Below are 12,835 nucleotides of genomic sequence, written 5' to 3'. Positions count from 1 at the left end.
ACTCTGTCAATATTTGCCATACCTTTCTCGGATCTTGGATGGAAGAAGGAACCTGCCTTTCTTCCTATTCCCATTCCCATGTTTAAGCGTAACCAAAGTGAACTTAATCATTATTGGATTTTATCCCCCTGGATGGTCTTCTCATCATCAGGGAAGCCAAGAGACGACGACGATGATGATGGTATTTTCACATGGTGTTGCCTGTGGAGCTCTTAATTTGTGTAGATTCTTTTTTTCTCATTCTTCATCTTCTTTAGAGCCTTGGTATACCTTAGAAATCCATCTTTACAAAGACGTTTTATGTTTTTTACGTCAATTTTACTCTCAGCCTATTTCAATAAAATAAAAAAAAAAAGTTTAAACTCACACCAAAGCATCTTCAAGGATGACGATAAAGAAGCCTACCGATAGCTTTATTGATAGTTGGTTTGAGGGGAGATGACAGGTGCGTTTTAGGTACTAGAAAGGCCTAAGATTTTCAAAATATGTATGATTTTAATTGTTATCTCCGGAACCATGTCAGGAAAAAAGCTCTGATCAACAGTAACGAATTTAGAATCAAGAGACCTGTGGAATCATTATTTATGATTTTTTTTTTAGATTTTGAACAAAAATACCTTTTTTTTTCATAATTCCTTACAATAAGTCTTGGCACAATAACCCGCCTGTCTTAATCAAACACTTTGTACTCTAACTGAATACGGTCCTGCAAATAACCGAGTAATTGAGATATTGATGGTATTGAAATTCAAGACGAACGCAAGTCTGTGTTACGCGCGTTTAATGAGGCTAATTTTAAACTCGGGTAAGGGTATTTCTCTTCCTTTTATTTTTTTTTGCTGCTATTGTTTCATTGTTTAACTTGAAGTAGGTTTTTTTTTTTTACTGGGCCTTGGCAAAAGTTTAAGTCAACAAGTGATAACAGTTTGGTAAATTAATTAAAATGTTTTATCTTTGGCCTCTTTTTTTAAATTTTATTTTGTTGGTGTTAGCTATTTGGAGGGGGGGGGGGGGGGGGGGTGGAAAATGAAACTTTAGATAATGTGATGATTTTACAGATTGTGCGGGTAATTTAAAGGAGTTAAAGAGTTTGAACACGAAATTGTTCTTTTTTTTTGTTTCTTAAGGGATTTTTAGTTGAAGAGATTAAATTAGTTGAAATGGAATTTTTTTTTTTTTATTTAGCAAAAATGTTCAATGTTTAGATTGAAAAATAGCAGGAACCAGGTCTCGTACAAATTCCAAGTTTTCAGTTTTTGGTAAAGCCTACAGAAACCTATCAAATGAAAAGCCAACATTTTTTAAAGGGCTTAAGAGTTTTTGAAAATCGTTTACAACATTATTTTGAAGAAAGGGTGTTTTTTTTTAGAGAAAAGATAAAATTAAGAATAAAAATACCATAAAAACTGTGAAAAAAATTATACCCCCATCAAAATTGGTAAAAATAATAGAAAAACCGAAAGGGTGTTTTTTTTTGGGAACAAAGAAAAATCCGCGATAAGTCTGATAAAATCTGTGGTATAAATGCTTAACAATTTGCAATTTTGATTGAAAAATAAAAGAATTCTATAAATTTGTATAAGCAACAGGGTGTTTTTTTTTTAGTTATGGACAAAAATGTGGTTTGAATGCAAGAACTCACTTATAGTTATGTTACAATATATTGCAATCCACCAATTATGTTAAATTTTAAATCGGAAGTAAGAATCGTAAGTATCTATAAGAACATCATGGTTAACAGGGTGTTTTTTTTTTATGGGAACATTTTAATATTTATGCTTTTTATCTGCAGATTGTTACTAATTTTCTTTACAAATCTCAAAAGGTTAAAAAGAAAAACCACAATAAAAAAAAAACGTCCATAACTTAAAAGCCAAAAATCAAACTTTTATACTTTCTACAAACCAAATTAAAGCAAAATTCTTAAAAGAAAGCTTTCAAACATCTTCAACAACAAATAATTTCACTTTTCCTTTTAATATATTTTATGAGTCGTTAATTGAACAATTTTATCAACAATCTAAACTAATTGCAAGTCTATAAAAAAAAGTCATTAAAACGTCATAAAACAAGAAGTGTCAAAATTCATCGAATAAAAAAAAAAAACGAAATTTGAAGCTAGTTATAATTCTCTCTCATCATAAACCCGCCTCCCCATGAAAAACTCCTCTCCAAGTTCTTGAGTTGGAAAAATTATTTTATCTTTACTTTCTCACATCTTTGCATTTAGAACCATTTTTATAGATATTTTTTTCTTATTTTCTTCTTTTTTCAGAATAACAGTGCAGGAGTTCTCTATAGGAATTTAGCGCCAGCCAGTGAAGTTAAAGCTGAAGCTTGATGGTGTTGATTTGCAGAGAGTATCTCCATCGTCATCATCATCATCATCATCGTTTGGTAGTTGTATGATTTTGAAAAATAAAAGCAAAGAAAATAATAAACAATAAAAAAAGGCAACTGGAACAGGATTGTCCGGTTTCATCTCTCTCAACGAGCTATACATACAAACGTACATGTAACTAGAAGATACATTTTCACTATAAAAACCAGAATAGGTCCATAATACATACATTCACAAAGATTCACTCATATGGACTAACTTTGTGTAATAAAACAAGAAATACACAAAAAAAAAACGTCATAAAAACCATTCTTGGACTCTTGGAAGCTCTTAATTTGTTGAAGTAGTGAATTTTTTTTTGTTGTACCGGAAAATCGAGGAATATAAAGATTGAGATTTTTTAATTCAACTCTCGCTACTTTGTGTGGAGAGTTCGTTGTTCGTTTATATAGAAAGGGAAAAGTTGCACACACAAATGTTGCACCCAATTACAACATAACTAAAATTCCATCAACAAGAAATTGAAAAGAAAAAAAAAATGTTCTTTGATGTTGTATGTATGACTCTTGTTAAAAATAATTAAACCATTTTTGAGCAAATTAAAAGGATTGGCTTTGGAGAAAATTTGAGTTAAAAACCTAGAAATTTGAAGAATTATATTCAGTGAAGGAAAAAAAAAATGGATACAGTTTATGGAACGAAGAAGTATTTTCAAAGCTTATCAGCTGGAAGTGATATTTATAGATCGTCAGCTTGCAGAGCCATGGTGAGTAAAGAATTTGAAAAAAACTTTAATATTTCACTTTGATAGAATGTTTCTTAAACTAAACTTAACACTCAATGAATCTAGTTCTAAACTTATTTGACTGCCCCGAGTGAAAATGGAATTCCGCCGCACCACCGCTGCATCACGTCCGCACCACCGCTGCAACACGTCTGCACCATTTCAATTTGAATGACAAATTCGGTGCACCGACGCTACGCCGCACCACGTCTGCACCATGATCAAAAATTCTATTCTCGTACTTATAAAAATGTTTAAGTCGTCTTCAAAGTTTATTTGACTTAAGCTACCAATTTGCCAGTTCGTACAAACTTGGTTGTCGAGTGGTTAAGGCGTTAAACTTCTAATTGAAAATGCTCTGGAAACTCGGGTTCGAATTTCCTTCTCGGCGGTAGTTTTTTTTTTATTTTTTTAATAATCCTAAATTATGTATCATAATGAAGCAAATTTTTTATTCCAAATGAAATGGTGCGGACGTGGTGCAGTTGTATTGCAGCGGTGGTGCACCGAATTTTTCATTCAAAATCAAAAGGTGTGGACCTGGCACAGACGTGGTGCGGAGGTCAAGATTTTTTTTAAATTTTTTTCTTTAAAAATACAATTTCTATATTTACTTGGGGCATTAACAAATTACAATTGCATTCATAAATCGATTGGATTATTTTTCTGATCTGATGATCAAAAGTTCTGATTCAATTATAAAATTGATCGTCTTCAGACTTTAGAGTCTTTTAATCTCTTATCCATAACCATAGGTTCCTATTAAACTGACTACAAATACGTTGAGAAATCCCTTTCCCTCCCCCCCCCCAAAAAAAAAATTCAGGACTTTCCAATCAAATTTTTGATTTTATTAATTAAAAATTTTGAACATATTTAAAGCATGACAACTTTGAGTGTTGTTTTCAATTTACAATACATGCAACAGGAGTTGTTGTTTCAGCAGTTGTTTCAGATGCTGATCCTTCTGTAGTAGCTGGGGAGTCTGACGATGCTGGTGCGTCAGAAGCAGATGGTCCTTCAGACGATGATGGTGCGTCAGAAGAAGATGGTGCGTCAGTAGCAGATGGTCCTTCAGACGATGATGGTGCGTCAGAAGCAGATGGTCCTTCAGACGATGATGGTGCATCAGTAGCAGATGGTCCTTCAGACGATGATGGTGCGTCAGAAGCAGATGGTCCTTCAGACGATGATGGTGCGTCAGTAGCAGATGGTCCTTCAGACGATGATGGTGCATCAGTAGCAGATGGTCCTTCAGACGATGATGGTGCGTCAGAAGCAGATGGTCCTTCAGACGATGATGGTGCATCAGTAGCAGATGGTCCTTCAGACGATGATGGTGCGTCAGAAGCAGATGGTCCTTCAGACGATGATGGTGCATCAGTAGCAGATGGTCCTTCAGACGATGATGGTGCGTCAGAAGAAGATGGTGCGTCAGTAGCAGATGGTCCTTCAGACGATGATGGTGCGTCAGAAGCAGATGGTCCTTCAGACGATGATGGTGCGTCAGAAGCAGATGGTCCTTCAGACGATGATGGTGCGTCAGAAGAAGATGGTGCGTCAGACGATGATGGTGCGTCAGAAGAAGATGGTGCGTCAGAAGAAGATGGTGCGTCAGAAGAAGATGGAGCTTCGGAAGAACCAGGTGCTGCGGAAGAGCCTGGAGCTTCGGAAGAACTTGGAGCTTCAGAAGATGCTGGTCCTTCAGAAGGTGCTGCGGATGAAGTTGAAGCCGTTGTTGCAGATGCTGCATCTTCAGCAGCTAATTGCTCAAGAATTCTATCAATAGTACGAGCATCTCTGCGGAACCTATTCATAGCTGCTTGCACAGCAATATCCTTTCCGAAATTCTGCATACCAGCTTTGACAATTTCCAACCTCACACCAGCCAATGCACCTGGAGCAGAAAGTAAAGGTACTAAGTCTTCCCGAATTTGTTCAGCACACTTGATCGATTCTCTAATATTGGTTGCCTTCACTTCTGAGCATTTTCCAATTTGTTCAATAAGTTTATTCATTGGTTCATGATAACGTTCAGCAGTAGCATTAGCCTTATTTTGAATTTCTTCCAAAGTATCAGTCAATCGTTTTGTTGCCTTATCAACAGAATTTTCAGTTTTCTTAGCCAATCTATCAATAAGTTTTTGACCTTTCTTTTGACTTTCTTCACTGGTACCGGCAAGTTTTTCCTTAGCTTCTTTAGCCCAATCTTGAATTGTATCGTTCTTTTGTGTTTCAATTTCTTGAACAGCTTCTTCGATCTTCTTAGCAACTACTTGTGTTTCTTTCAAAGAACTTCTAGTATTATCTTGAATAGCTTGAAGAGTATTCTGTGCTCCTTGGAGAGCTCCTTTATGAGCTAAGTTACGAATTTTATGGATATTCTCACCAATTGCATTGGCAACAGTTCCTGCTGCACTAGCAATACCACTTGCAACACCAACTTCAACTCCAATTACACCTTTGGTTATTCCAGCTGCTGCTTTCACTGCTCCTTGAATTCCTCCAGTTACTCCTATAGCAATGCCAGATCCAATTTTTCCAGCTGTTTTAGCAGCATCTGATGCTGCTTTTTCTCCTGCTCCAACAATACCTTTGGCAACATTACCAGCATTGCGAATTCCATTGCTAATGTCGTTGAATATATTAGCTTGAACTGATTGAGTGGCTAAAGCCAAACAAAGGATTAGAACTATTGGTGCAAGTTTCATTGTGGAAAGTTGAAAGATGACTTCAAACTGGATTTGACAGTGAATTTGCAAGGCTTTTTATATGCAGTTTGTGTTTACGTCGTTAGCGGTCAATAATATTGGAAGAACAATATGAGCACGTTTTTTGTCAAGTTTTAGTAAATAAAAGCTGTGTTTGCACAAGTGTCTTTTATTTGCAGTCTGAGAGTCAGGGCAAGTGTTATTTGTTTTTTTTATGAGACCCTTTGTTTCCATTAGCCTTGAAATCGATTAGAGGGTGTATTTTTGCTTCCTAAAGAAATGGATTACTGCAAGCCTTTATTCAAAAATTATGATTGATAGTGGAAGTTCACAAAGCATGGAAGAAATAAACCATAATAAATAGTCTATTATTAGGCTTGAAGAAATAATGAACTGTTTGACGTTAAGTTCTTCTTGCAATTATTCTGGTTCGCTTTGGAACTTAACGCTTCCTCCTAAAAGTTTAAATATTTCGAAAACCTATAAAGTCTCAGATCTATGAGTCACAACCGACTTTTTGACAATGTAAGGTATCAATTTCTTAATTCGGAATTTCGTATAAAATTATTGGAAATACAAAAAAGAAACTTCTGATAGTTCTCGGGAAACTCCTTGCAGTACCAACGCATTTAAGAGGTATTAGTTCAGGTATTGTTCCAAAGGTCTATTGGCTTTTCGGGAGTCTCGGAAGAGCTTTAAGACTGGAATCTATTTCTTTAAGAACAAATTTCTTCAACTAAATCCTCCAAATAAGTTTAGTTCGAAGTAATTTTCTACTAGAACTGAGCTAGAATTTATTCACTAAGATGAGAATAAAAGGTAGATATTGAAGAACCAACTTCGACAAATCAACTTTTAAAATAGTCTTCGGTAAAATAAATTTTGGGACGTTAAGCTTCCAATAGTCGTAGCCTGCTAAAAATTGTTGAGAACATAAGACATCTTCCGAAGAACCAACACTTCGCCAAATAAACTTCATTTGGCCTTTGGCCCTGGCCTGACAGTTATGGTTTAGTTGTTGGTCACAGATTTAATTTATTTATCCCAACACTAAAGCTTATGAAATCAAAGCCGTTACTGGTGGAAGTGGTTATCCCTAATTTTGAAACCTAAAATGTGTATCCCTCCAAACTCCTCATAGAACACTTTCTCTTAAACAATAATCAAGGCTATGAGAGCAATAGTGGCGTACACACTTTTTTTTTCAAAAATGTTATTTTGCATAAAAACTCGGTCTCTTAATATATCTATTTTAATACAAAAATAGATTTATGCAGCTATGTAGATACACCCAGAACTAGATGACGCTCAAAAAAGTGTTGTTTTAAAAAACCCTGTATCTTAAATCTCTCGTAGCTCAAAACTTAATTTTGTGGCTTATGCCACTATTGGTCTCGTAGCCTCAATTAAGGACCTATTTTATATTTTGTCAAAGACCTTATCAACCTTATCCGATCTCAAAATAATGCCTGAAGACACTTTCTTCGCAAGTTTGGTTCGTAGAGACTACTTTTCTACTAAATTACTGTTTCGCTAAAAAAAATCTTCATTAAGTCTAAACGTTCCGTTTCCTCCAATTTTTTTAAAGACATAAAACTTCAAGTGAACCACATATTTTTTATTTCAAATATTTTTAAAGTTTTTTTAAAAAACTGTTTACAAAAATTATGCTGATACTGATGCAGCAACATTAGAAACTTGTTCAACAGCTTGATCAGCAACATTGGCAACAGCACCAGTTGCAGCATCAATAGCTCCATCAGCAACTCCAGTTGCAGTATTGATAGCACTTTGAGCAATTGGACTAGCAATTGGACCAGCAATTGGTACAGCTGCAGCAGCTCCTGCAACACCTGAACCTACATTTCCAGCAGTATCGACAGCTCCTGAAGCAGCAGATCCAGCACTAATAACGGCACCACCAATTGAACCGGCATTGACTTGTTGAAGGCAAATTACCAAGCAGATAGCAATAATTGAAGAAGCTAGTTTCATGATTGGCTGTGGTTGGTTGTAGTTTGTCAAGCTTTGAGTTGTAGAGATTTGAGTTGAGCTTTTATAAGAGGAGTTGGAAGGATGAAATTGATGATTTGAAAAGACAGTTGTTGTGTAAATATTAGCTGTCTGGGTAAATAATTGTAATAGAAGAACAATGGAATCTTAAACTACGAGTTTTGATTATAATGGTGAGGAAATGTTAGAATGTATTTGATACAATAGAAACATGTGGCAGCCACTGAGCAGTCTAGCCTGAAACAATAGTGACTCGGATGAATTTTGTTGGAAAATCCCAATTATGCAAACTGCTACATTGTTAGAAATAGGCTTTGTCTATTTGCTGACGGTAAACAATCATCGAAGTTTTTCACATACTTTGAGACTTTGACTGATGCAACAATCTATCTTGAGAATAAGTGGAAATGCACTGTTTCACCAAGTAACCAAAAACGTCCACTGTTCATTTCTTAGGTCTCGAATTTGATTCTCCAAATGGTTATATTTTCCTAATATCTAAAGGTTTAAGTTATGGGTGAGTCATCTACCTAGATTAATTTCCGAAGAAAGATATTGAAAGTGTTGCTCCCTGGAAAAAAAATTAAAAGTGTAGGTCTCTAGAAGATTACGGAAATTTCGAGTCGCCTTAATCATCCCAAAAGTCACCTATCCAAAATATTTTTTCAGGGATGATATTAAAAGTGTAGGTCCCTTAGAGGTTTCGAAGAATCTAGTTTGACTTGATTGTACTAAAAATCAATCCACTTGAATAATTCCCCAGGAAATGTAATGAAAGTTTAAGCGTAAGTCGAAGATGTTACCCAACAAAAGTATCTCACTGTTATATTTTTCTAAGTAGATTTTGGAGATTCTGGTATGTCTTGAAAATACTAAAAGTGACCCTACTCGAACGATTTCCCAGGAATGATATCAAAAGTGTAGGTCACTGGGAGATTTCGAGCGTTCCCGGTCGCCTTCATAATACCAAAAGTCATCTCAAAAAAACTCCCCGGAATGCTACTAAAAGTGTAGGTTACTGGGAGACTTCGGAGATTGTGAAATTCCTTAATAATATTAAAAAGTTACTTCTTTAGAATTATTCCCCAGGAATGACATTAAAAGTGTTAATTACTGGAAGATTTTGGAGATTCCGGTTTGACTTGATAGTTCTAATAGTCACATCTCTAGGTCACTGGAAATAAATTAAGAGTGTAGGTAACTGGGGGATTTCTGTTTGCTTTGATACTATAAAACACCTTTTCCTGGCTTTTTAATTTTGAAAATACAGACACAAAACAGACTTGTCAAACCTTATTCCGTAGTGACTTGTTATCATTTCCCGATATAACCGACAAAAAAAAATTAGTAGTCAAAGTCAGTTTCAAAATTCGCCAAAAATATTACAACACAAATTTTAAGTAGGTAAACAAAATTTTTATTTCGAGTTTTTCAAGTTATTCAATAAAAGAAACGAAAACAACTTATTGTTGTGATTGTCCAGCAATATTGGACACTTGTCCAGCAACATTAGAAACTTGGTCAACAACACCAGATACTTGATCGCCAACACTGCCAACAGCACCAGTTCCAGCTTCGATAACTCCTTTAGCAACTCCAGTTGCTGCAGTGATAGCACCTCGTGCAATTGGTACAGCAATTGGACCAGCAATTGGTACAACTCCTGCAATTCCAGAAACACCTGAAGCTGCAGATCCAGCAGTATCGACAACTTCTGAAGCAGCAGAACCTACACTACGAATGGCATCACCAAGTCCAGCCGTAGAAGCTTGTTGGATGCAAATAACCATGCAGATGGCAACAAATGAAGTAGCTAGTTTCATAATTGGGTAGGTTGAAGTTTGTCAAAGCCTTTAGAGAAAAGAAGACGTATTTGAAGTGATTTGATAGAGGTTTAAGTTGAGCTTTTATAGGAATAATTTGTGGAAGAAATTTATTATGTTAAAAGACAACTGTGTAAATAATGACTGTCTAGACAGAAATAGTTGCACAAGCCACAAGTGTTTATATGTGAATTATGCTATAACTTTGAGCTATGATTGTTGCATTAACAATAGACAAAGGCTTAGAATTAGAACTTCTAGAAAATTTTTACAATATTGAATTAATTTTACAAAGTTACTGAATAGTCTAGTCTGATACAATATTTACTTAGATCAGTTTGTTGGAAAATCCATATTGTAAAGCAAAATCTGTTTTATTGTTAAAAGTTTGCAAGCTCAATGGCTATTCCTGGGTTCATTTTTGCTAAACACTCGGAGACTGTGTTACACTTCTATGAAGTCAATTTCAATTTAAAAATGCCTCATTAAGACGTTTTCGGTTTTCTCTGGACTCTATAGCCTTAGAGGCTCCATTATATTATTGGGAACTTAAACTATAACTTAAGGATCAATTAAGATACAGGGACCTTAAATTTTAAGACCCACAAAAAAATGTTCAACCAGCGATTCTTCAAGCGTTCAAGCTTCAAGCTTTTCCAGATAAAAAAATTTATTTTTTTTAAGAAGTACAAAAATATGTAGGTCCCTCATAGGGTCTTTAAACTTTTTCCATCAACAAAAAAGAGAGTAATAAAACACAATTTTCAAAAGAACCAAAAAAAAAAAAAACTAAAAAATAATATGAAGCAGTTTCGAATTATTAGAAAAGTTTTGGACCCTGAACCTCCTTATCGTCTGTTATAATATTTTTCATAAACTTCTAGTCCGGTCAATTTAGACATCCGAGGTTACATTAATTGCCAGCAAGCTGAAATTTGGTAGGATTGTTGGAAACATTATCATAAATTAAATCTAAAAAGTCCTCATCGATCCGAGACCTGGAAAAAAATTTACTTGGGGTCAAAGGTCACAAAAACTGGTTTTTCACAATTTTCACCAAAATGGTAAGTCTTATCAAAAAATTTTCCATGCAAGAATTGTAGACCAGATTATTATATATAAAAAGTGTCATGACACTTTTTTTCCTAAGACCCACCGTTTCTTAGGTATAACGAATTAAAAAGTTGAAGTTGAGTTGTAATCGTCATAATCAGGCCTATTCTGAAAAAAGAACTCCCAACTGAAAAGCTCTTGAAATTTCATTATTTTTTTAGCTTGAATTTCGTTCTTCGATGGTTAAGAATATGGGGAAAGCAAAAAAAAAAAAAAAATTAAAACTTTCACCATTTTTCCGATTGGGGCCCTTCTCCCGAAACCATTTCCCTGGGAATCTTTGTTTAGAATAGGTCTAATTAAATACAGGGTGTCCCAAGTCCGATAGAGAATGGACAACCCTAAAACGGCTGATAGCTACACTAAAGACTGTTCTAAAACCAGATAGAAAAAAGTTCTATCGCAACCAGTTCATAAAATATTGGCTTTTTTTCGTTCAGTGTATTTTAAATTTTATCATCTTATGTTTTCGTTCACTACAACCACGAATGAATGAATTTTATTTATTTCTTTTTTTTTTTATCATTTTCTACAATACCTAATTATATGAGTACATAAAGGCTTTAAAAACTGCATAGCTATATTGCAAATTTTCGTAAAAAAAATTTTGAAATTTTTTTTTTGATGCAAAATGTAAAAAAAGTATTTTATGAAAATTTTTAAACACCTGTAGTATAAAATAAATCTATAGAAACCTAGGTGGCCAAGTTTCTTAAAAATATTCCCCTTAGACGAGTAACTTAAAATATGAAAACTTTATTTAGAGAATGAAGGATACAAAATCTGTAGGCAAAAGGTTTCCAACTGTCACATCGTTCAGCTTAAAAGTATTTTTGTCCCACTAAAAACAAGGAATTAAATAAAACCCTAGATCCTTAACCTAGATTTTTTATGTAGAATCAGATATTGATATTGTTGGGTCCTAAGACCACTTTAAGTCAATATCAGTCTTCGTGTCTGGTTTTCCCTTATAAATGGACTCTGTTAAAAAAAAACGAAAAAATAAGTTTCACAACCCAATAATGTTTTTATTCAAATAATTACACAATTTTATTAAGTTTTTAAAAAAAAAAACTAATGACAAACAAAAATAAATTTTTAATTTTTAATTAAATTTTGAAAACAAAGACTCATAATGCCTTTTCATTCTTCTTCTTCTGCTGCTGGTGCCTCTTCTTCTTCTCCTTGTTGTTCGTCTTCTTGAGGTTGTTCATCTTCCTGAGGTTGTTCATCTTCCTGAGGTTGTTTTTCAGCATTTTGTTGATCTTGTGCTACCATTTGATCGATAATGGCATCAGCTTGTTTACTTTGAGCACGGAACTGACTAAGAACAGCTTGAACTCGAACATCCTTAAGGATATTAACACCTCCAGCTTTAACAATTTGACCCTTAACATTGGCCAAATCACCTGGTGCCGATGCTAATGGTACCAAATCCTTTGTAATTTCACCAGCACACTTGGCCAATTCACGGACTTGTGAAGCCTTAATTTCTGAGCATTTTCCAACTTGTTCAATCAACTTGTCCATATGTGGGTGATATTTCTCAGCTGTAGCATTGGCAGACTGTTGTACCTTAGCTAATTGTTCCAAAGCTGCATCAGATGCCTTTGAGATTTCGGTGGCAGTTTTGTCAACAAAACCATTGATAAATTGTTGTCCATTTTCTTGAGTTTCAGGACTAGCATTGGCAATTTTCTCTTGAGCCTTGTCAGCCCATGCTTGGATCAATTCATTCTTTTGGCTTTCAACTTCAATAAGTCCTTCGGAAGCCTTTTGGGAAGCAACCTGAGCAGCTTGCAATGCTCCTCTAGTATTGTCTTGAACATTTTGCAATAAAGATTGAGCCTTTTGTAGAGCTCCCTTGAGAGCCTTGTTTTGGACGGTCTTAATTTGCTTGGAAACACTATCAACTATTGAACCAGCTTTATCGGCAACTCCTGCAGCAATTTCAGTTCCGGTTCCAATAATTCCTTGGGCGACTCCAGATGCGGTTCCAATAGCTCCTTGAGCTGCACCAGCAGCACCCTTAGCAATTCCAGCAGCAATA

At 35.0% G+C, this 12,835-nt stretch overlaps 3 protein-coding genes across 3 annotated transcripts in view; 1 reads left to right on the top strand and 2 right to left on the bottom strand.

Annotated features, from left to right (window-relative positions):
- LOC129913734 (transcription elongation factor S-II) overlaps positions 1 to 12,835 on the bottom strand; it is a 409,451-nt gene that overhangs the window by 128,498 nt on the left and 268,118 nt on the right. The gene's annotated exons all lie outside the window — the stretch shown is intronic.
- Positions 2,287 to 12,835, top strand: part of LOC129913720 (mucin-2) — a 33,994-nt gene continuing 23,445 nt past the window's right edge. The window contains exon 1 of the mRNA XM_055992528.1: positions 2,287 to 3,107. Coding sequence (XP_055848503.1) covers positions 3,021 to 3,107 — 87 coding nt within the window. The 5' untranslated portion in view covers positions 2,287 to 3,020. The remainder of the gene's footprint in view (positions 3,108 to 12,835) is intronic.
- LOC129913725 (uncharacterized) lies at positions 3,953 to 5,876 on the bottom strand. The gene has a single exon (XM_055992534.1). It carries the CDS (start codon positions 5,834 to 5,836, stop codon positions 4,031 to 4,033), a length of 1,806 nt encoding a protein of 601 aa, XP_055848509.1. The 5' UTR covers positions 5,837 to 5,876; the 3' UTR covers positions 3,953 to 4,030.

Source organism: Episyrphus balteatus, chromosome 3 (assembly GCF_945859705.1).
Source record: "Episyrphus balteatus chromosome 3, idEpiBalt1.1, whole genome shotgun sequence".
Lineage (NCBI taxonomy): Eukaryota > Metazoa > Arthropoda > Insecta > Diptera > Syrphidae > Episyrphus > Episyrphus balteatus.
The sequence above is the reverse complement of the archived record's forward strand: the minus strand, read 5'-3'. Positions and strand labels throughout refer to the sequence as shown.